The sequence below is a fragment of the Delphinapterus leucas genome, chromosome 1 (assembly GCF_059928025.1).
Source record: "Delphinapterus leucas isolate spDelLeu-1000000601 "Yukka" chromosome 1, BTC_Dleu_Yukka2, whole genome shotgun sequence".
NCBI lineage: Eukaryota > Metazoa > Chordata > Mammalia > Artiodactyla > Monodontidae > Delphinapterus > Delphinapterus leucas.
In genome coordinates, this window is record NC_143129.1 from 24189274 (window position 1) to 24212933 (window position 23660).

At 38.1% G+C, this 23660-nt stretch overlaps 1 protein-coding gene across 5 annotated transcripts in view; it reads right to left on the minus strand.

The window, feature by feature from the left end:
- Positions 1 to 5069: 5069 nt before the first annotated feature.
- The window catches only part of EPRS1 (glutamyl-prolyl-tRNA synthetase 1), a 68307-nt gene continuing 49716 nt past the window's right edge, over positions 5070 to 23660 (minus strand). For 2 of the 5 annotated variants that reach the window (XM_022579247.3, XM_089906936.1), the window contains 12 exons: positions 22878 to 22929; positions 22186 to 22395; positions 21727 to 21799; positions 20322 to 20401; positions 19972 to 20073; positions 18774 to 18929; positions 18106 to 18303; positions 17461 to 17634; positions 12837 to 12997; positions 10348 to 10426; positions 5533 to 5597; positions 5070 to 5426 (listed from right to left, as the gene is read on the minus strand). In XM_022579247.3, coding sequence (XP_022434955.1) covers positions 5276 to 5426; positions 5533 to 5597; positions 10348 to 10426; positions 12837 to 12997; positions 17461 to 17634; positions 18106 to 18303; positions 18774 to 18929; positions 19972 to 20073; positions 20322 to 20401; positions 21727 to 21799; positions 22186 to 22395; positions 22878 to 22929 — 1501 coding nt within the window. In that variant the 3' untranslated portion in view covers positions 5070 to 5275. Of the gene's footprint in view, positions 5427 to 5532; positions 5598 to 10347; positions 10427 to 10457; positions 11194 to 12836; positions 12998 to 17460; positions 17635 to 18105; positions 18304 to 18773; positions 18930 to 19971; positions 20074 to 20321; positions 20402 to 21726; positions 21800 to 22185; positions 22396 to 22877; positions 22930 to 23660 lie in introns of those variants that run through there. The other 3 variants (XM_089906929.1, XM_089906932.1, XM_089906939.1) reach the window with 3 other exon arrangements.

Below are 23660 nucleotides of genomic sequence, written 5' to 3' on the forward strand. Positions count from 1 at the left end.
CAGTGAAAGGCCCGCGTACCACAAAAAACAAACAAACAACAAAAAAAAACCCTACAATGTGATATCACCTCACACCGGTCAGAATGGCCATCATTAAAAAATCTACAAATAACGAATGCTCGAGTGGGTGTGGAGAAAAAGGAACCCTCCTACACTGTTGGTGGGAGTGTAAATTGGTGCGGCCCTATGGGAAACAGTGTGGAGGGTCCTTAAAAAACTAAAAATAGAACTACCATATGATCCAGCAATCTCACTCCTGAGCTTACCTAGGGACAAAAACATAATTCAAAAAGATTCATTTACCTCTATGTTCATAGCAGCACTATTCACAATAGCCAAGACATGGAAACAACCTACATGTCCATCGACAGATGAATGGATAAAGAAGATGTGGTACATATATACAATGCAATATTACTCAACCTTAAAAAAGAATGAAATAATGCCATTTGCAGCAACATGGATGGACCTAGAGATTACCATACTAAGTCAGAAAGAGAAAGATAAATACCATATGATATCACTTATATGTGGAATCTAAAATAAGACACAAATGAACATATCTATGAAACAGACTCACAGACATAGAGAACAGACTTGTGGTTGCCAAGGGGGAGGGGGAAGGCAAGTATTGGGAGTTTGGGATTAGCAGATGCAAACTATTATATATAGGATGGATAAACAACAAGGTCCTACTGTACGGCACAGGGAACTATATTCAATATCCTGGGATAAACCATTATGGAAAAGAATATGAAAAAGAGTATAACTGAGTCACTTTGCTGTACAGCAGAAATTAACACAACATTGTAAATCATGTACTATACTTCAATAAAATAAGTTTTAAAAAAAGAAGACGGTTTGTCTGAAACAGCAGAGAAGGAGGATATATGGACATATGAGCAGGGTAGATGTGGTGGAGGGTTCTGGGGGTTCTGTCCATATTTTCTCTCTTAGTGAAATAGAAATCAAGATGATCAACCAAAAGTCAGAAGGGGGAAGTATGGAAAATCCCAGGAGAAGGAAGTTATGAAATAATTGTCCAGGAGAGTGGAGAAAATGAATGAATGAGGGAAATATTATTCGATTACCTATTTAGCACATATAAAGTAACCCCGATGTGAACACTGTCGCCAGCCTGTTAAACCCCAAGCTCCTCACTCATTCAGCAGGTATTTCTCAATCACAGAATGTGGTTTTGGTGATATACTTAAAATATATTTGAAATACCCCTATTACATGAGACTTATTTAATAGGATCTGTTTATATCATTTCAGTACTATTGATGTTCCAAGCTCTTAAATCTTCCAGTAAAGTTGAACAAAGCCACTGGTTTAACATCACCTACTGAGCCATAGAAATGTGTTTGTATTTGTTGTATTAAAGCCTGATGGTGTGGCCGAATAGGGTAGTTTAATTTTCCAGCTGTTAACATCTCAAGTGTAGGGTAGTTCTCAGTGTGCTACTATTGGCAAGGATCATCTCATGACGTGTCAGTGTCAGTGTCACTAGGCAATGGCCTCCTACCATTGCTCCATCTCCCTGTCCACTTGATTGCCTGATTTTCCTTCTAAAATAGAACAGCTTTGAGGAGATAAAGCCAAGAAAGGGAAAAAGCGTGTTTGGTTTAACTCACTACTGTCTTCTCTGGCACGTTGTACAGAGCGAGCACTCAATTTATTAAAGAAATAAATGGCTAGCGTTTTCTAGACGTAGTAAAAATGACAAAGGGCCAAAGATATGTTTGCAAATAACAGGGTAGGGGTAGCTGCCTCCCCAAACTTTTGATGATCCAGACAGCCGCTGAACACCACAGTTATATGATAAATGACTAATATCAGTATTTATAACTAAAATCAAATATAAGCAGGATGATATATCCACACTCTCTAGTCACAAGGCCTTGTTTCTGCTTGTCTTATGGAGGGTTCCACTGCTGCTGATCTTAAGACTCAAAGCCTCTCCAGTAGCAGCCAAATGAGTTGCTGTTAATGTCCAATTCTCATAAAGGCTTCATGTGACTTACTGGCATAATTAGGAACTTTTTTTTTTTTGGTCTGTGCTGGGTCTTCGTTGCTGCGTGCGGGCTTTCTCTAGTTGTGGTGAGCGGGGGCTACTCTTCGTTGCGGTGCGCAGGCTACTCATTGCGGTGGCTTCTCTTGTGGAGCACTTGCTCTAGGCACGTGGGCTTCAGTAGTTGCAGCACGTGGGCTCAGTAGTTGCAGCACGTGGGCTCAGTAGTTGTGGCTCGTGGGCTCAGTAGTTGCGGCACATGGGCCCTAGAGCTAGAGGGCTTCAGTAGTTGCAGCGTGTGGGCTCCGTAGCTCCGCAGCATGTGGAATCTTCCCGGACCAGGGATCAAACCCGCGTCCCCTGCATTGGCAGGCGGATTCTTAACCACTGCACCACCAGGGCAGTCCAGGAACTATTTTAAACACACTGTCATGGATAAACTAGAGATTGCTAACATGTGATCTATACCGGAAATCCCAGTGAGCAGAGCCAGTAGGAAATACACCTTGACTTGTCTGTTTTCTTTTTGCAAACCACAAACGCTAGGCACACAATTACTTTTGTGGCTGTAAGTCGGGTATCTAGTTAGTGGTTGTGGTCTGCAAGTAAAAATGGTGATTATTTCTTAAAGGGTATTGTTTGGAGTCAGGTTTATACGCCCTCTTGAAAAGCACCACCACGCTTAACGTGTCTCAAAGAGTTCTGATATTTTAGCTGAACCTCAATTTAAGAAAATAGACAATTTATCACATGTAGATTTGGGGTGAAGGACTCCTTCCTTAGCATAACCACTTACTGTAGAGTTCCTTTAAATAGTAGATTCCCTTAAAGGAGCAAAGGTCAAGCTTTTCTGTGATCAGCTCTACTTATCTGAAGCTTCAAAAAATACCTTGGGGATTTATCTTTGCGACAGAGATGGCCACCTCCAAAATGGCCAGGGGCTACAGAACAAAATGTGGTTATGAGTCTTGATCTACTTTTCAGGCTTTTGTCAGGGACTGGCTAAAAAAACCCTTGTCCTTTAAAGCATTTGTCAGTTTGCAGAAAAACTAAAACCAAAAAAAAAAAAAAAAACCCCTAGGCACTAAGGTAGTATTGGTTAACTAGAGCTATAAACAAGGAGCAACTTCCAGGTGACCCTGCATCCCTGCCGTAACTAACATTAGCTATTATAACGTGCTAGGTATTGTTCTGAGTAATTTATAAGGTAGAGTAACTATGAAATAGATATTAGACTTCGTCTCCATTTTACAACTGAAGGAATAGGGAGCTTACACAGCTACTAAGGACAGAAAAACAAGATAAAGCATCCTGAGCGGCCACAGATCAATAAGAAATACTGATTCTGAGGACAAAAGTGTGGCCCAGATATTTAAGCTAGGCATATGAATATACATGCTCAAAACACCGATCTTGAAATCATGCTGTACTTAATCTTTCATTTGACAATTTCTCATCAACTGAAGGACAGTGTTGCTGTGTTCATACACAGCAGATACTTTGAGAGGCTTTGCATATGTTGTTCCTTCTGCCTGGAATGTTCTTCCTCTTCTATTTATTAAAATTCTACTCACCCTTCAAAACACAGCTCGAATTTCAAGTCCTCTTTTTGAAGCTTTGCCCTTTTTTGGTATATTTATCACTACAAAGTAGGAAAGCATATTGGAGCAGGGCACTGAAATAAGGAGCTATACCAAGTAGACTAGAAATGAGGGATAAAAGGCATTTCAGGCAAAGGGCCAGAGGTGAGAAATAGCACGTTGTTTTTAGGAAACCCCAAATGGTTAGGTTGCAAAGGACTCTGCTGGATTGGTTGAAAAGGAGACTGGACAGGCAGGCTGAACCAGAAGAGGCTAAAGGGTTTACATTTTATCCTGTTAGTGATTGATGGTGAGTCACGAAGGGATTTTAAGGGGAAGAAAAACATCTTAATAAACTGTACACTAGAAAAAAAAAAAAGCCTGTGGAAATGTGGAATCTGGCCTGGAGATGAAACTGGAGGCCAGTATAGTAATCAGCATAAGAGGAAACAGGCAAGAAGGCAATCCAGATCTGTGAAAGGGTGGACCCAAGAGACATCAGAGGTCATAGCTGTTATGTTTTACAGCCAACTGAGTAGGGCTGCTGGAGGGGCTGCCTAGGAGGACTCTTGCGGTTCTGGTTTAGGTTACTGGGTCCATTTTGGTAACACTGATCTTTCAGGCAGGAAGCACTGCAGGAGGAACAGGTCTGCGAGTCGAGTGTGAAATGAGGTTTTGAGACAGGCTGCCCTGAAATGTTGACGAATACTCAAGGAAATCCAGTATGCAGTTGGAATAGAGGTCTAGAGGTCAGACTGGAAGATAAAAATGTTGGAGTCATCGTCCTATTAATGCAGTTTGAAACCATGGGGGTGAGATGAGGCTGATTAGGGAGCAGAAGAAGAGGACCAAGTATGGACACTGAGCTCTAAGAAGCAGGCCAAGGAAGGGAAGCCAGTGGAAGACACCTGACTGAGAAAAAGAGGCAGACAGGTAGGAGGGCAAGTCTCAGGAGTAATTTTAGTAAACAGGGGAAACGTGTTATAGCAGCAGAACTGCAGCACAGAGCTATGGCAAGACAAGGAACTAAGAAGTTAGCTTTGGGCAGCAGTGGCAGCATGAGCTCCGTGAGAACAGTGGTGCGGTGGAGGCAGAAGCAGCGTGAGGAAGGACGCAAAACAGGAAGCAGAGAGGTGAGGAGGGCTGACCACTCTCTCAGAAAGCGTGACTGGGTTTCTGAGGACCCCAGAGTAACTACGAGACACAAGAGGGAGAGAGGAGCTCAATAGAAATCGCTTTTGTTACATTCGTGGTTGTGTTTTGCTTTTTAATCCGAAAGATTTAGGGCAACTTTAAATTCAGTACGAGTTACGGAAAAGAAGTACTCCAACAGAGAAGAAACAGGAAACTGGTGGTTCAAGGTCTGAAACATGAGGGATACTGAGATCAGAGCAGCTATCTTCACCTCTTCATAGGAATTTCCCTGTAGCATAGAATTCAGGTATTTCGGAAACAAATGAATACATGGAACAGTATTGGTTCATGATATTTATTACTGGGGTTGTTTACAGAAAAGTTTCTTTTCCACTACTTAGGCATAAGAATAGATATTTTTCTCATGTGACCTCCTTTTAGATCCTTTATTTAAAAAAAAATCATAAAACTGTCTATATCTGGGGAGATAATAGTATCAATTTTTTAAAAAGTGAGGAGGGTTGGAGATGGGGTTCTGTCTTATCCCTTAGTAACTACGACCAAACAAGGTGTAGCACTTGGCAGGGTTCTTGCCGCAGACACACTGGGCTCCAGGCTGCAGCTCACAGAGTGGTCTGAAGGGGATGCAAAGGCTTTTAGCCCCCATCGACGGGGCACCAGGTTCAAGATCTTGATCCCTGAAATTAAAAACAAATAAGAATTCCATTCTTTTATGCCATACATTTCTATTCTTTTTCACTGCAATACCTCATGGGTTTTATCTGTTACATGTAATTATCTTACCTGGCAGTGGTCTTTTTGATCCAATCTTCACAGTCAATTTCCCCACAGAATGGAATCTGAGCAATCTAATAAGGAAAAACGTTCAGTATTTACATTCTGTAAAAGGAACATTTGAGTTCTCTATTAAACCTATAAGCAAAAAGGATAGGTCTCCCAGTCTTTTTCAGGCCATGGTACTTTTGCAAACCTGCTAGCAACTCTGCTCAGAGGTACTCGAGATAACAAAGAATGTCTTTCACTATCCCAAACCCACACATCATATAACATCCGGATGTAACAAAGAATCGTTGCAATATACTTAAATGTCCAAATAAACTGGCTGCAACATAGTGCTGAAGAGAAGGAACAAAGGGTGAATTCTGAATCTTTTTCATTTCCAATTTGCACTGCTGCCTGCTCTACCTGGCCACGTGGTTACGAGGAGGATAGAGGGGAAAGGACAAATAGTAAACTGATTTTTAAGTTGTTGTTAAAATAACAATTAACAGAGGCTTCCCTGGTGGCGCAGTGGTTGAGAGTCTGCCTGCCGATGCAGGGGACACGGGTTTGTGCCCCGGTCCGGGAGGACCCCACATGCCGCGGAGCGGCTGGGCCCGTGAGCCATGGCCGCTGAGCCTGCGCATCCGGAGCCTGTGCTCCGCAATGGGAGAGGCCACAACAATGAGAGGCCCGCGTATCGTAAAAAATAACAAAATAACAATTAACAATCAAGTAAACCTCACTTTATACATTCTTATTAAAAAAAACCGTGCTGTTTTTAACATGTTACAGGTAAGTGAATCATTTTTCAAGTCCAAGGGTATTTTAAAAGTCAAAAAAAGGGCTTCCCTGGTGGCACAGTGGTTGAGAGTCCACCTGCCAATGCAGGGGACACGGGTTCGTGCCCCGGTCCAGGCAGATCCCACATGCCGCAGAGCAGCTGGGCCCGTGAGCCATGGCCGCTGAGCCTGCGTGTCCGGAGCCTGTGCTCCGCAACGGGAGAGGCCACAACAGTGAGAGGCCCGCGTACCGCAAAAAAAACAAAAGTCAAAAAAAAAAAAAAAAAGTCAAAAATCATTTTGTATCAGAAACAAAAACCTCTCAAATTTTCTTTCATAGACCATTTAGAATAATAGGCAGTGGGACTTCCCTGGTGGCGCAACGGTTAAGACTCTGCGCTCCCAATGCAGGGGGCCCGGCCAGGTTCGATCCCTGGTCAGGGAACTAGATCCCACGTGCATGCCTCAACTAAGAGTTCACATGCCACAACTAAGGAACCTCTGTGCCGCAACTGAGGCTCTGGAGAACTGCAACTAACGAGCCCAGCTGCCACAATGAAGACCCAGCACAACCAAATAAATAAATAAATGTTAAAAAAAAAAAAAAGAATAGGCAGAATCAAGAGACCTGGGATTTTATCCTAATTTTGAAATTCACTGCCTATATGAAAATCTCTAGCCCTGAGCTTTCTTTTGTAAAATGTGGATACTGGACTAAACAAGAATTAAGATTCCTCACAGCTGTGAATCTTAAATTTTTCATCTCATGTCTACTTCAAAATGAGGCTTGTCTGCAATAATAATTATGCATTAGTCCTATAAAAAATTCCTGTTAGTAGCAGAGAGATCAAAGACATGGATAATTCCCAAACGTTAGAAATGCTAGTTTAAAAGCAACTAGAAGGTCATCCAGCTTCTTTGCCAACTTCCCATCAACTAGTCCCAGCCACACCTTCCATGCTCAAATCGAGTCCCTTCTGGAAACCCTTCCTTGCACTTGGGATTTAGTTAAACATTTTTCAAAAGGCTTCTCTAAGAAGTAAAGTAAAAGTAAATAGAGATGAGGACATTACAAAAAAAAGAGTAGTTCAACAGGAGAACGTTATTGCAGGGCAAGGAAGGGTTAGTTTTCTACATCTCTTGGGTTGACTAAGCAAAATATGTTAGCCAAATTCCCAAAGTTGATAAACTGTTATTTTGATGATGTGCATTAAGACAATAAACAGGTGGTCAATTTCTAGGTATGGTGGGTGGGACGAACGGGTGAAGGGAAGGAGGAAAGGATGGTAATAACAAGTATTTTGAAAAATTTTAGTATAGGTTTTAAAATATATACTTAAATTATATATTAACAATTATATAATTATTTTAAATATATACTTTAATTAAATATACAAATAATATAAAATTAATAATTATTGGATATATAAATAATACAAAATTTAAATATAGAAATTGTTCAATGAAAACTGAAGCAAAAACAAACCTAGAGACATAAGAGCTGAAATAACACAAAGTTATTTACCTGTATTGAAACTTGGTAAATCATTAGCACTTATGCAAACAAAAAGCATGAAAAAACTGTACATTCATAAAAGAATTACAATTCATTCCAAAAGACAGAATAGGGGGAAAACTTTAATCAGTCTCTAATTATGTAATGATAAAAATATTAAGACAATTACAAAGAATGTTTTTGAATAATAAATTTGGCTTCTCAGAAATTTTACTTTTGTTAACTCACAACACTTAAAGCTATTTTTTATAACTTCCACAAAGTTTACAGTAAGTAGTCTTATTTTCTTTTCTCCAAGCAAAAAAAAAAATCACTAAGCCTTGAGAAAGTATTTCTAAAGTAATAATTTTTAAAATTAAAATGGTGCAGCATGTGAACAAATTCAACAAAAACTGTTATTAGCTTCAAAGTGAAGTTTAGATGATATGACCTGAAATTTCTTTTTACTACGCACATAATTCACTAATATGAAAGGAGAACATGCATTTTTAGGCTATTTATTCAGCCATGGAAAGGTTTTTACCTTTTTATCTTTTATTATTTCTACATCTATGTTTTAAAAAGACACAATCTTTTATAATATATAATATCTTGAACTCTGCAACAAAATGGTAATGACAAGAAATATTCAAAAATCATTGATCAATAGATTAATAATGAATGTCAACAGTAATAAGTACGTTACATATAAATGACATTTATTTTTCATTCAGTTAAGATCATATCCCCTTGGAAAAATTTGCTAAAATCAAGTCCTATAAATCAGACATAAAAAAAATGTTTTTTTTCATTTATACCAACAGGGAAGAGTAGAAAATCAAACTCTCACCTACATTCAAGTTCTGAAGATCCCTTCCTCCTTCTCCCCTCTCAGTAAATCCACCTTTATAAACAACAGCCTCAAAGCTTGCTTGATGGTCAGTCAACATACCTAAGCTGACCAACCGTGAGGTGAGATGAGGGATGAAACTGACTACTGAATACAAGAAACAAAATCTGCTTGGTCTCTACACGATCTTTGGACACACAACTAAAATACTATATTCTGGTTCAGGAGAGATGTTGAAATCTCTCCTGCAGCTTATCTAATATTAGAATAAAAGATATGATTCCACTAATATTTGCTGAGATTCATTTCTTTGACAGCAATGGATTAACTGATACTCTATCGATTTATTAACTCTTATGCAATGTCTTTAAGACTGTACTGCAAAAGTGACTACCGTGTTTCTATAATAAAGGAAAATTTAAAAGTCAATAATTAATGGAACAAAAAGTTATTAAAAAATAAATTAGAGTGAAAGAAAAAATATACACGGAATCAGATGGCTATCCATTCTCCAGGCAGAGGGCTAGAAGAAATAGAGATTAGAAGTATATAGTCTGAAGTCACATGGCAAATTACAGACGCCAGAAAGGTGGAAGATTACAAACCAAGAATAACAGAAGGCTAAATACTGAAGAGTTATGATCTGAAGGGGATTTTGTACTCATTTCACAGATTAGTAAACTGAGAGCCAGAGAGATTAACATTTTCTCAGCTCATGCAATAAGAGACATATTAGGAGGGAATGAATATAGCCAAGCAAAGTTTTGTCTTACACCCTCAGCATGAATTAAAAAAAAAAAAAAAAGATACAGAGGAAAGTACATTAACACATTTTTGACCAGACACATATTACAGCCACAGGCATTAGTTTCTGCAAAAATCCCCCAGTCGATAATGTGTTAAGCTGAATCAGAAGAGAAATCTAAATCCTAATACCAGGTCTGCTTCTGTACGGCTTGGGGTAATTTATTTAGACAGTGGTCCATGGTTTTCTCATTTATAACCTGGGGACACAGGACTGGCTGTATAATCAAACACGTGCACCAAAGTTCATGAGTGATTCATTCCAGGAATTATTAACTTTGCAAATCAAGACCTCTTCTTTATGAAAATTAAGTTTCGGCTGGCAACATCTGCATATACACAACACATAAAGCTGATAAAATCTTGAAGAGCCATTAGGGAAACCTGTGTGGTTTTAAGGAATCCAGAAGTACACACTCATTCTCAAAAACAGACTTAGAAATAAGTAATATGTTTCACTTATTATTCAGAAAGTTCAATCAGTTAAGATCTGGGTAAGTATATATGCTCAGAGAATAAAACGGGCCTTCCTTATTTTAGGAATCTGCACATTACATTTCTAAAACTAGAACAATGCTTACTTTAGGAACTTATATCAAACTGAGAAAACAAAATTTTTCAATAATAAAAATATTAGGGGTCATACAGAATGAATTTTGTCCAGCCAGCATAATGAGCATGAGAAAAAAACTTTTACATAATCAGTTTACAGTGTTATCCGAAAATGGTATGGTGTAATGCTGCAGGAAAGACAGTGGAAAACAAAAGTATGTAATGCTGAGTAATATATAATCCTTTTGTGTGACAGGCTTTGAAAAAGGGATTAACATCATGCATAAATTCAGTGAGTCTTAAAACACCATTTACTGAAATATGTTTATATTCAAAACTTTGCAGAAGTCTCTTACCTTCCCAGAATCAAGTTCCTTCTGAAAGTCCTCCATTGTATTAGCCACAACCATATGAGTCTTAAGGTCTTCAGAAGCCCTATCAAACAATTAGAAAAGAATAAATATTTTTTCTTACTAATATAACAAAGTTTTTTTTTAATAGCATAATTTAATGAAAGAATAACAACCTGGAAGAGAGAAGAATTCAATATGAACGTCAACTCTGTCTCTAGCAGTGACATTCAGTAAATCTCAGTTAGCTCATCACTGCATAATCATGAACACTAAATAAATGGAGAATTTGCCAAGCATGCACAGGTAACAATTACTTTTGTAATCGCCATTAAATCTCTACTGATCAACATTCTAATTCCTGGCATTACCACTTATTACCTACAAGAGTCTGGGTTATTATTTAAACCTCTCTGGTCTTAGTTTTCCCTTCTACAAAACTGGAAAAATATTCAAACCTAACTACCATATCAAATTGTTGTTAGAATCAAATACAAACGCATGAAAATGTTTAAGAAAGGAAAAACACATAAATATACATTATTCGAGCTATTTTCACATACTATGTAAGTCTTTTGTAAGAACCTCAGGTTTCAGAAATGGGAATAAATATTATTTTCTTCCACACTCAAAGTCACACATTACATGAGGTGGTGACCAAGGAAGAGAAGGCATATTTTTCTTTTCTGAACCTCAGGGCTAGACTTGTATGGACCCTGGCAGCAACTTGCTAGCTGTCCACCAAATCTGTTTCCTTTTCTTCCAACTTTTTTGCAGTGAGGTGGGCCCAAGTGACTAAGTTATAGCCAGTGAGATGCAGAGGAAGGAACTCGCCACTTCCCAGGCTGAAGCCTCAAGGAGAGAAAAAAATGCACCTTTTAGCAACTTACATTAATAAATTTACTGAATAAAAATGTCAACAAAAAACCCTGCTTTTTAGTCACTAAAGCAGTGGTTTTCCAACCAAGGGTGTACATGTGTATCACAGAGAGAGCATTTTAACATTACAGATAACCCGGAGGTATCTTTTTTTAAAAATAAATTTATTTATTTATTTATTTATTTTTGGCTGCATTGGGTCTTCATTGTTGCGCGCGGGCTTTCCCTAGTTGCGGCAAGCTGGGGCTACTCTTCATTCTGGTACACGGACTTCTCATTGCAGTGGCTTCTCTTGTTGTGGAGCACAGGCTCTAGGTGCATGGGCTTCAGTAGTTGTGGCTCGCGGGCTCTAGAGCGCAGGCTCAGTAGTTGTGGCGCACGGGCTTAGTTTCTCCACGGCATGTGGGATCTTCCTGAACCAGGGCTCGAACCTGTGCCCCCTGCATTGGCAGGTGGATTCTTAACCACTGCGCCACCAGGGAGGCCCGACCTGAAGGTATCTTAAAACTAATGAATCAGAATCTCCAGGTACGAGGCTCAGGTAAGTTTCTATTCCCAAAGCTCCCAGGTGAGCCTGAGGAGAATCTCTGGAAAAGAACCTCTTTACTGAGAGCACTGTTCGAATGGCAGCAACAAGGACAGGCAGCTTTCTAATCTTTCGTCTCTGACAGTATCACCTGTTCTGCGTTCAGATGAACTTCACGTGAATTATGAATCTGTAGGCCAAATAAATCCGTGAAGTAACCCTTCAAAAGATATATTATCATTCGCATTTTCGGACAAGCAAGCCAAGAGAAGCAAAATCACTTGCCTAAAATCACATAAATAAGCACCAAAGCCAAGGCTAAAACTGGTTCACTCCTTAAATGCAAGATTTATTGAACATGAATATGAATCAGGCACAAGGTATTAGAAGATAAACGAGTAAGATACAGGCACTACTCTCCCCTAGAAACTGAGCCTCTATCCCCAGTGGCCATGGGCCTTCCTCTCTGCTTCAGGTGGGTAGGAAGGAAAACAGGGTGCCACACATATGCCACCAATCTTGTAGTGCCTCTGCCTTGAGATCTGTGATTCTAAAAGTCCCCTCTCCAGAGGTCAGGGCAGCCCCGAGGCCTCCCCTCACCTCTCACCCCCAATCCCAATCAGGAGGTTCTTAGCCTTGGTGACACATCATAATCACCTAGGAAGCGTTTAATACTCTAGGTGCCAGGCCCACTCTAGACCAGTTAAATTAACATCCCTTGGGGAGAGTCCCAGGCACAAGTATTTTGAAAAGCTTCCCAGGTGCTGCTAATGTGTATCCAACAGGTGAGAATGAATGCCTTTGTTCCTCAAATTTTATATATCATGAAAGCCTGGATCTAAAATTAACCCAAATTACTCCATGGGGCAGACAGTCCATCACTGCAAACTTAGTAGGGAGCAGAAAGCATACAGAAAAACATTCATAATACAAGTTAAAAAACACAAAGAGAAAGGCCAATTAAGAACCATGAGAGTTCAGAGGGAAAGAGTACTTTCCATAGGGGCAATCAAGGATTCCTGGGTATACGTCTCAAAGGCTGAGCACAATGTGAAGATGAGAGAGACACAAGCAACTCTAAGGAACTGACCGGGTGAAGAGGTTAACATGGATGTCTTCCAAAATAGTGTGAAGTTTCGTCTCAGCCTCATTTTCAGCAACTGTCAGCTTTTCTCCAGTGTCTCGTCTGACAGCAACAAACTGACAGCTCTTCATATCACGTGGCCCGACTTCAAGCCTAATCGGAACTCCCTAGGAGAAAGGCAGTTAAACATAATACATGCATGTCTCCAATTGAATATATAGACTTATTCCATGGCTTTACCTACTATAAGTCATAAAAATCCAAAAAACAAAGACAGAAACAAACCACTTTAAAAAGTAGGTAACACTCCTGAGATATTACAGAAACTTCTTCCAATGAGAAGGCATAAACCTAAGGAAAGAAGGTACTGCCCGAGTGGTTCTGAGCTAAGAGTTTAACGGGGAACCATAAGGGTGGTTGCAGCTGTCTAGCTCAGTGTTCCTAACTTCTCTCCCATAACGCACACATAGAAAATTACACTTGTATGGCACATGGGGGTAAATACAGAAGGCTTCTTGAGGCTGAAGCCACCCCCCAAGCCACCTTGGTACATCCTTAACTCATTCATGGCATGTGGTGTGCTTTGGTTGGGAAGCCCTAGCTCTGGCTGCTCTAACCTGAGTATCAGAATCACTGAAGGGGCTTGTCCAAGCACAGACTGCTGGGCTCCACCGCCCGAGTTTCTGATCACAGTAGGTCCAGCGAAGGGGCCTGAGAATTTATATTTCTAACAAGTCCTCAGGTGATGCTGAGACTGCTGGTCCTGGGACTGCACTTTGAGAACCATTCCCCAGTAGTCTATGGTTTTTACAGAGGAGCTTAAGGACCGTACGCAAGTTTAAGCCTTGGAAATGTTCAATCCTTGTTAATGCACATAAGGAGTCTGTTCTGTGAGTGGATTAAGGCTTAGCGAGGCCTCACTTTTAGGGCCTGGATGGAACCTTACCTGACAAACAGTAGGTTTTTAACAATTTTTTTTTTTTTTTTGCGGTACGCGGGCCTCTCACTGTTGTGGCCTCTCCTGTTGCGGAGCACAGGCTCCGGATGCGCAGGCTCAGCGGCCATGGCTCACGGGCCTAGCCATTCCGCGGCATGTGGGATCTTCCCGGACCAGGGCACGAACCCGTATCCCCTGCATCGATGGGCGGACTCTCAACCACTGTGCCACCCTCTAAAACTAATTTGGGGTTTCTGAATTTAAATTAGAAAACTCTATATACGGTTTAGCTGATCGGTGATCCCCCAAATCAATGTCAAAGGAAAAAATTTAAATGCTACTCTAGAAAAAATCACCCCTAGAGAAGACTGATTTTACAAACTATCGGGAACAAAATACTGTATACTATTACGTTATTTTATTGTTTTCTTTATTCATGCAATGCACGCATGTGTAAGAAACAGTGTTAAGTGCAATGAGATTTAAAAGATGAATAAGAAAGAGATCCTGTCCTCAAGAAGCTTCATGTTTTGCACGGTAAATAAGGCATGCATACAAATAATAAAAATCAGTACAGAAAATCAGAAGTGAGAAACTATCCTCAGTTGGAAGAGAGAAGAAAAGTTACTGGAGAAGGCAAAAATTAATGAGTAAATTCATCAGAATTGAAGAACACTCTATAAAATAACTGACCTATATTTACAAAAATGTCAATGCCATGAATGACAAAGAAAGGCTGAGGAACTACTTCTGATTAAAGGAAACTAAAAAGACATGATAATAAAATGCAATAGAACTACATCCTGTACTGGAAAAGGGGAGAGCTGGGACAGCTCAGAGCAAGGTTTCAAAGCTGCAGCTGGGTGAAAAGGCATCTTCACAGGAGAAGAGCCTGGCACGGGGTGTCAGAGCCCATGAGGGATAAGGAGGGCATTCATGCAGGGGAGTGGGTGGCAAGAGCAATGAGAGAGTGGATGAACACAGGGGGACCAATCAAATAAACATACTAAGGACAACTGGAGCTAGGTTTTTCACTGTCAGAGAAGAGAGTTAAAATTCGGAATGGGAGAAAACTAGATTGGGTCATGTGGGTTTTGACTGGAATTGAAGGTATCAGTGTGAACTCACGGTTATCAAATTACATAGATGGATACAGAAAAATAGATGTAAATACATGTATGTACGTACGTGTGTGTGTGTGTGTATATATATACACACGCACACGCATTCCATAGCTCCATCTACTGAGAAGGCTTGGAAGCAGTGAGAGCTCAAAAGTGATGGGCATACCCACACTAAATACCATTCTTTCCTTAAAAGAACCAGGGCTTCTTAGATATATGGTTAATTGCAGAGTTGGGGGAGAGATCGAGAACAAGATAAACCCTACAAGATCTTCTGCCAAAAAGCAAGGACGTGCTAAAGAACACAAAAGTTAGCTTTAAGGGATCCTACTGGTCCCATCGAAGACAAATTTGAGCATCAAAATAAATAATAATAGTAACAGATTATAACCCACTGAATAATCTCAGAAACCATGGGTCCATAAAAAATTTTAATTAAGTAAAAAGCTAGTGAGGAATGTCAAGACCATGATAACTAAAGAAAAACTGAGGAACTATTCCAGACTAAAAGAGACTAAAGGGACATGATAACTATATGCAACACATAATTCTGAACTAGATCCTTCTGCTATGAAGGACACTAGCTGGACAACTCACAAAACCTGAATGGGTCCCAGAATTAGATGGCAGTAAGTCTCAATGTTAACATCCTGATTATATAGGCTTTATTGTGATTATAAAGGAGAACATGTTTGTAGAGTGATGGGGCGTCAAGGTAGCATCTTGTTTTCAAATGGTTCAGGCAGGAAAAAAATTTTTGTACTGTACTTCCTTTATTGTAAATTTGTGTTTGTTTCATGATAACAAATTTTATAACCCAAGTGGAAGAAGCAGCACAAGCAAAGACACAGAGGAAGAAAAATAGACTGAGAAGAGGGAAAAGATCTATGAAAGGGGATAACGGAAAACAAAAGTGGAAAGATCATCTGAGGCCAAGTCATACAAGAGGCATGTATTTTATTGGTAGTTTTTCTAAGTAACTAGTTATGAATTTACTTATAAGGGACTCCTGTTTTTTGTTTGTTTTTCAACAGCAATACAAAATTATCTTAATCATCCAATACAGTAAAAAAAAAAAAAAAAGTGGTTAATTCACTCATATTATTTTCCCCTTTCTATTTCCCATTTTCCCCTATTTTCTAACGAAGAGTTATGGGAGTCAGTCGCTGGGTCCTAGTCTGGCAACCAAACCATACATCTCATTTATTAATCTGGGTGAGCTTCACAATACATACATCACACACACACACACACACACACACACGTGCACACACTTTACAAAGTGAATCACTATCGAATAAATATGAATCTAGATATCCCAAACTGTTTTCTTTCCTTGGAAATTCCTGGCCTTTAATGCAGTAGCAGTGCTTTTCACTAGCTAACAAACTCTCTTTCTCAGTGTTCTTTAATTTTCAGCATCAAGTTTAGAACTTAGGGGCTTTGTTTTCTTTCCTAACTACTGTAGACAAGGAAGCTGCAGCGGAGCCAGGTCACACTAAGGTGCCTCCCCCACATAGTACAGGTTCACCAGGGTACTGCAAAGAAGAGGGACAGAGACAAAGTCACGTCAGTCCGAGGAGGAGGAGTGAGATCAAAGAGGAAGGGAAAGAGGAGAGACACAGAAGTAAGTGTGGATGACTTTTGTTCTTCCCTTTCAGTCCAGCTAGTAGCAAGGAACAGGTTTCTTTTTGGTACCTCAGGCAAGTACAAATGGGTTTAGACAAGGTATTACTGCAATCACACAACCACTATTTCAAAGTAAGTAAAAAAGACTGCAATTAAAGGGAAATTACAGAGAAAATATTCACCTTTAAAGTCTTCATTAAAGGTAAGAGAGTAATATATTTTTTTCCTTTGTTAAAGGAAAAAATGTATTACAAAAAGGAAAGCAATATCAATATAACTACTATTCTTCAGCACAGAGATTTATCTTAGGGGCCATTTAAAACAAATATGGGGATAAAGATTAGCAACTTTGGGAACCCGATATGTACACTGAATAATCCCAGATTACTGAGTTTCCATATTTGAAAGACTGAAGCTGCAATGTCACTACACCTTCTTATCCACTGCCTGTAATATGAGTTTATAAATTCTTGACTCCTAATTGCTAGTTCTAACAAGATCCCCGTCTCATCATAAGAAAAAAAGTTAAATCCCAGAAGTTTGAAAAATGGAATAAAGAATACAGATCATCTATTAATGACAATGTGCAACAAATAAAATTTATATCAAAAACATTAAACCAGAATTTAGACTAGCCTTGAATATACAAAATAAAAATCAACAAACCGCTGTGAAACAATGTGGCGTGAAAAACCAAGTATGAAATTAATCTCTGATTAGTTGTAACAATGACAGCTAGTTGATGCCCATGCACCACTATTCTGATAGTCTTACTATTTAAATAACGTATTTATTTTATGAATTCTTGATATAAACATTTTAGTAACAACCATATGAGGTTTATTAACCATAAACAAGGTCTTCACGATCACTTTAATTCTAATGTACCAAAAATCCAAATTGGGAGCGTGGGAGTAAAATATGCAACTGAAGAATTTACCTTGAGCTCCCAGTGATTGAACTTCCAACCTGGTGAATAGTTATCTCGCAAATCAGCTCTAACTCGAATATTAACACTGAGTAACCGCCTTCGATAATCATTGCATTTTGCAATCAGAGCATCTCTGTCTTCTTCAGAAAGTGCATTTGTAATGCCACAAGGAATAACCACCACCTAGAATCCAGCACAGTATCACAAATTTATACAAAGGAGCAGTATATGGAAGTAATGAAGTCACATCACCACATAGTATCCAGGAGTCAAAACCTCCTAGTGACTATAAGCCTTCACAAAAATCAACTTGGATGGTTTCTAATCTACACAGAATACCTAGCAACTATTTAACAGCTGCATATTGTTTGTCCATGCTAAATACATCTGTTTTTCATTTAACCTATTATGAACCATTATTCAAAAAATAATTTCTAAAACTTTTATAAAGTAGGTAAAAAAATTAAAAAACAGTAACACAAATAATATACATAGTTACACAATACCAAGGTCTAGACTGTATTCTACGTTGTTTCTGTATCAGCTAAATCTACCTGAATGACACTCAGAAAAAAAATCACACTTTAAAATTTTCTTCGCTAAATATGGCTTGTATTTTATAAAAGAAATGATAAACAGAAATATTTTCCTTACCTGAACACAGGCTACACGGGGTGGTAATACTAAGCCCATGTTGTCCCCATGAACCATGGTCATAACACCAATAGTTCGAGTTGTCAGGCCCCAGGAGTTTTGATAGGCAAATTGCTTCTCTCCTGGTGTCTTTGGATCTTCAAAACTGATTTCAAACATTTTAGAAAAGTTCTTCCCTAAATGATGTGATGTTGCTCCCTAAAATAGAGATACACATTTTTTAATTTTGATAACCTATTAATGCCTTTGAAAATAATTACTGTAAGATCACACACCTTAAAATGGCACTAGACCTACTTTACCTGCCCTGATTTTTTATATTAAATAAGTTTTTAAAGCATAACTGATACAACAAAGAGACTAAGATTAGTCAAAAAATATATAGTAGCATACAGCTATGAGCAGCCCCTCTTATAGGAGTTACTTTAATTACAAAGGTTTTTAAAAAATCCATGCTTTGGTAATTCAGGATATAAGCCTTGATTTAACTGACCTTGGAGATTTACAGGGAATGGGACAGATTGGCCTGAAATTACAATATGGCCTTAGAAAACATGTGATATACTGATTTTTAAGAGTCTACTTCTCTGATGACAGAAGAAACTGGTCAGATCTGCCCACGGGCTATGCTTACAGTCACCCAGGAATCCTATGCAGCAGTCTGATACCTGGATAGCCCTTCCACTGGCAGATATAAATGCTTCTACTGTAGTTGTGTAGTCTCCTCCCGCAAATTTCTCCTTTTCAGTCTTTCTTCCCTTTACAACAGGAATTGCCAGGAGTTCTTCATATACCTTAGCATATAAGTCAAGTATCTGCAAAACCTGTAATGTTTTAAATGAAAAGTGTTCAAATTTATGGTATATTTATTGATGACAGATCTATAAAAACTGTACTATTTAAAACTGATTGTGGGGCTTCCCTGGTGGCGCAGTGGTTGAGACTCCGCCTGCCAGTGCAGGGGACACTGGTTCGAGCCCTGGTCCGGGAAGATCCCACGTGCGAGAGAGCAACTAAGCCCATGCGCCACAACTACTGAGCCTGCGCTCTAGAGCCCGCAAGCCACAACTACTGAGCCCACATGTCGCAACTACTGAAGCCCACATGCCTAGAGCCCATGCTCTGCAATAAGAGAAGCCACTGCAATGAGAAGCCTGCGCACTGCAATGAAGAGTAGCCCCCACTCGCCGCAACTAGAGAAAGCCCACGCAGCAACAACAGAGACCCAACTCAGACAAAAATAAAATAAATAAATGTATTAAAAAAGAAAAGAAAAAAAAACTAATTGTGGTGGGAAAAGCACTTCAAACAATAAAAATAAAAATCTTTTTTTATGGAAAGGTCAAAGCAGCCAGTGTGAATTTATTAAAATATTCAACAAAGCAGTACGCAAAATAAGTGGAATAAGTTTTTAAAATATAAATAACTTTAGAATATAAGAGAAAATAAATGCTTATGAAAGATACACAGTAACCAGGGTAAAAATCTCCTGAAGAATAATTAATTTCACCCATGGGATTATAATTTCTTCTACACATTGAAGTCCAAAACTATTTTCATCTGAAAATTTAAAACGGCACATTTTCTAATAAAATTTCAGTAAGCAGTTTCTTAAGTCCACGTACATTTGAATTAACTTGTTTCTTCTTTTAACAGATACATAAATTTTAAGGAACAAAATAATTTATACCAGGAAATTATCTTTTAATGTCATTTTGAGATCAGACCAAATTTCAACTTATAGTTATTTACTGAATGATTACTACGTAAATAGATAGCACTACATTACTTACAGCTGCGGGGGGGGGGAAGCACAGCCTGGACAAAGAATTAGAACATAATTAATATGGAAGACAACTGTTATACCTCTTCTGCTGCCTCTTCAAATGTAGCAAATGCACTGTGCCCCTCCTGCCAAAGGAATTCACGAGTACGTAGGAAAGGCTGAGGATGCTTGAACTCCCAACGCTGAAAGAGGCAAGAACACAATTTAATCTTTAGAGAGAGCTTTTCAATTTTTGGTAACAACTTTATACAGTAAGTAATCAGAAATCATAATTGTAATCCAAAATACTTCAAAAATGCTTCCATACTCCCAATCCTTTGAATATAAAAACAAGAAAAAAAAATGTGTGTGTTTGTGTGTGTGTGTGTGTGTGTGTGTGTAAATGAATAAGAAGAATAATGAAAGAATGTAAGAAGGGGTGTGCACCTACCACCACATTGCACCACTGATTGAGCCTGATGGGCAGGTCTCTGTGGGACTGCACCCACTTCGCGTATGCAGGATACATTACTGAAAAGACACAGGAAAATACAGGCAGTTAGTCACTAAAGGTTTTATTCCCCTTTGAAGGCTGGTTAGTGTTAAACAGGAAACATAATTAATAGGAATTAAAATGCTGTGCTTGTGCAGGTAAGTGAACGGTATTGTATTCCATCAAACGAATTAGTCAAGGGAATAAGTCCACCTAAAACTGACCATATTTTATTTTCTTCACAATGAGATTTACGTTTAATTTTATAGCTTTTCGGCTGTTTTACTTCTAAAAACACTAAGTGAACATCTTATAGTATATACTGTGTTCTATGTTAAGTTCTTTCCTTTCATTATCCTGTTCACTCCTCACATTCAACCCATGAAATGGATATCATAATCTCAATATTGACAACGTGGAAGCTGAGCTTAGAGAAGTTAAATCACTTGCTGAATCCAGCACAGTTACCCATCAGAAACAGAATTTAGGTTAAATCCATCTGACGCATCTACCCAGGGTCTGAAACCTCTTGCCATCAACTGCTAATTTAAATGAAGGCGCCTTTCTTATCATAGCCCATTCAGGATTATCTATAATTAATAAAACAAAATATAACTTTGCCAATTTGGTATGTGAAAAAAAGCTGATGTCATAATTTTAATAATATATCATTATATACTATTACACAAGAGTATCGCTAAAAGTATCAAATGAAAAGCAAACAATCCTTAACTCTAAAGATAGATTATCCCTTTGGAGACAGTGACAAGCCCAAAGACTCAAAATTTCCAAGCGGTACTCCCATTTATTATGTGCAATTTTAGGAAAATCATTTAACCCTTCAGAGATCTTTTTTTTAACCTGCAAAATGGAAATAACAATAGCTGTCCCTACTTTCCTAACTACACTACTGTTAGAATAATACAAGGTGTAAATGAAATCACTTAGTAACCTATAAAAACCCTATATAAATGCAAATGTAATATTAAAATGACTAATTTGAAGAAAATAAGGCAGTAAACATTAGTGTTTGCAATTTTATAATCAATTCCAAGAATAAAAACTATTCTAAGAATATAACTTCTTGGAAAGCTCTGAAAAATTAGAGCATGAAATTGAAAATGATTTAAAAGTGCTTTAAAAAAAATCTTTATCCTAATGATAAACAGCTCCACAATGAATATTGTACAGAGAATAAAATTCTATGCCACTTAAGTCTGCATTTATCTTCATCAACATTCATTAAACTTGATATCATCAATAAGGATTATAAATATCACAAAATAAAAGGTGAGACTCAACTCTAGAAGCTGTCTCTAATGTTCAATGAGCTTTTCTCCTGTGTTCCAAGGCCCATCCTCACCTGTTTCACTGGTAGGACGAACAGCAATTGGTTCTGCCAACTCTGTTTTGCCAGATCTTGTCACCCAAGCAACCTAGTAAGATGAAATCATTTTTCATACATTTTTTAAACAGCACTTTAGAGGAAGAGCACAGTTATAGTCAAAACTCTATTTCAAGTTTTGCTATATCAATTAAGGCAAGTTAAAGTAACTGCTTCTGTTCACTGTGAGAAAAGGTAGATACTTACCATCTTTATAATGTTTACTGAAAAGTAAAAGCCAGTTAATTAGTGAATGTAACAAAAAGAATCATGACTTGCCCTGATGAAAGAAATCTAATTTTTTTTTAAATGGTTTTACATTTCTCTAAGTTGGCTGCAGTAACTTGCCTTTTAAATTACTATTCAAGTATGAACTGAAAATATACTTCTGAGTTCATGACAGAAAACTGCAAAAATAAATAAAGCAGGCTAACTTACCTCAGGGGCAAAGTCAGCAACGTGAGTCTTCTCTTTCTCTAATGCACCTTGAGACACAAACATGGGGAAATAGCAGTTTTCAACACCAAGTTTCTTGATCTCAGCATCAAAAAAGTCCTTGATGGATTCCCAAATGGAATATGCCCAGGGACGAAGGATATAGCAGCCACTTACATCATAGTATTCAATCATTTCTGACTTTGTGATGACCTTTTTAAAAGAAAAATATAGTCTATGAAGCCTAAATTGAACCAAAATTATAGTATAAGTGCCAAGAGTATGATAGCCAAGCTTCAAGTCTGGAGGCTTCCCCTGTTGGTGCATCCTCTTAATGTGCGTGTAAAATGGATCATTCTAGACTGAGAAACACCAGGGCTCTAAATTCTTAAGACGACTTGAATTCTAACCTTGCTTCTGCTGTTTCACTATTTTGTGACTTAGGACTAATCTCTTTACCTCACCAGAAAAACAAAACAAAACAAAATAAAAAATCAAATAATGACTATCTCATAGGGCTACTTCTCAATTCAATACTTTCTGTGACATTGCTTTGAAAACTGACATGTTACATGACTATGCTATGTATTTTAAAGGCAATATGCATTATTACTTTGTGTCTGGATTTCAGAATCTAAATATAAAGTAGCCTTTGAGAAATTTAAAACATAAAAATCAACAGAACCCATACTCACTTGAGAATACCAATCTGCAAGATTTTCTTCTTTTTTTGCCTCAAGACCCAACCTGCAGATATAAAAAATACAAATCTCTTCATCCAGCAATTGCTTTGTGGCTGAATGGAAATAAACCTCTAAACCTCAAAAGAGCTTGGTTCTCCTTCAGTCTGAGTTATTTCTATATTTATATCTCTTCTATATTCATTCCCATGTTTTTAACCTAGAAAACAGTTCAATCATCTCTTAAAAGATCGTGTGATGCTATCCACCAAAAGCTAGGAAAACTAATAAGCGTAACAAAAGCTATGATTTTAATGCAGACATTCCTTTTACAAAGTTCTTTATAAGGAACTGTATTTGTACCAAAGATAGAGCCTATTCACATAGTGTTCTCACTAAAAAATAAAAAGAATCTTTTGCCAGTTTCAATCCAGATAAAAATATAGTTAGTAAGATCAGTGTCTCATTGAAAGTAATATGTAAAAAGTAGTAAAGACAATGGCTATATGTATACATGTGTCAATACATAAGTGTGTATATATATATATATCCTTACATGTAAGTTTTTTTCTATAAGTTTTTCCTTTAACCACAGTAAATAGAAGTTGCAGAGACAGATGCTTCCAAAATAAATTAGATCTGCAATAAAAAACTATTCTAGAGATATGGGAACATATGTATATGTATAACTGATTCACTTTGTTATAAAGCAGAAACTAACACACCATTGTAAAGCAATTATACTCCAATAAAGATGTTAAAAAAAAGTTTGAAGTCATTAATGATGGTGATTGTGCA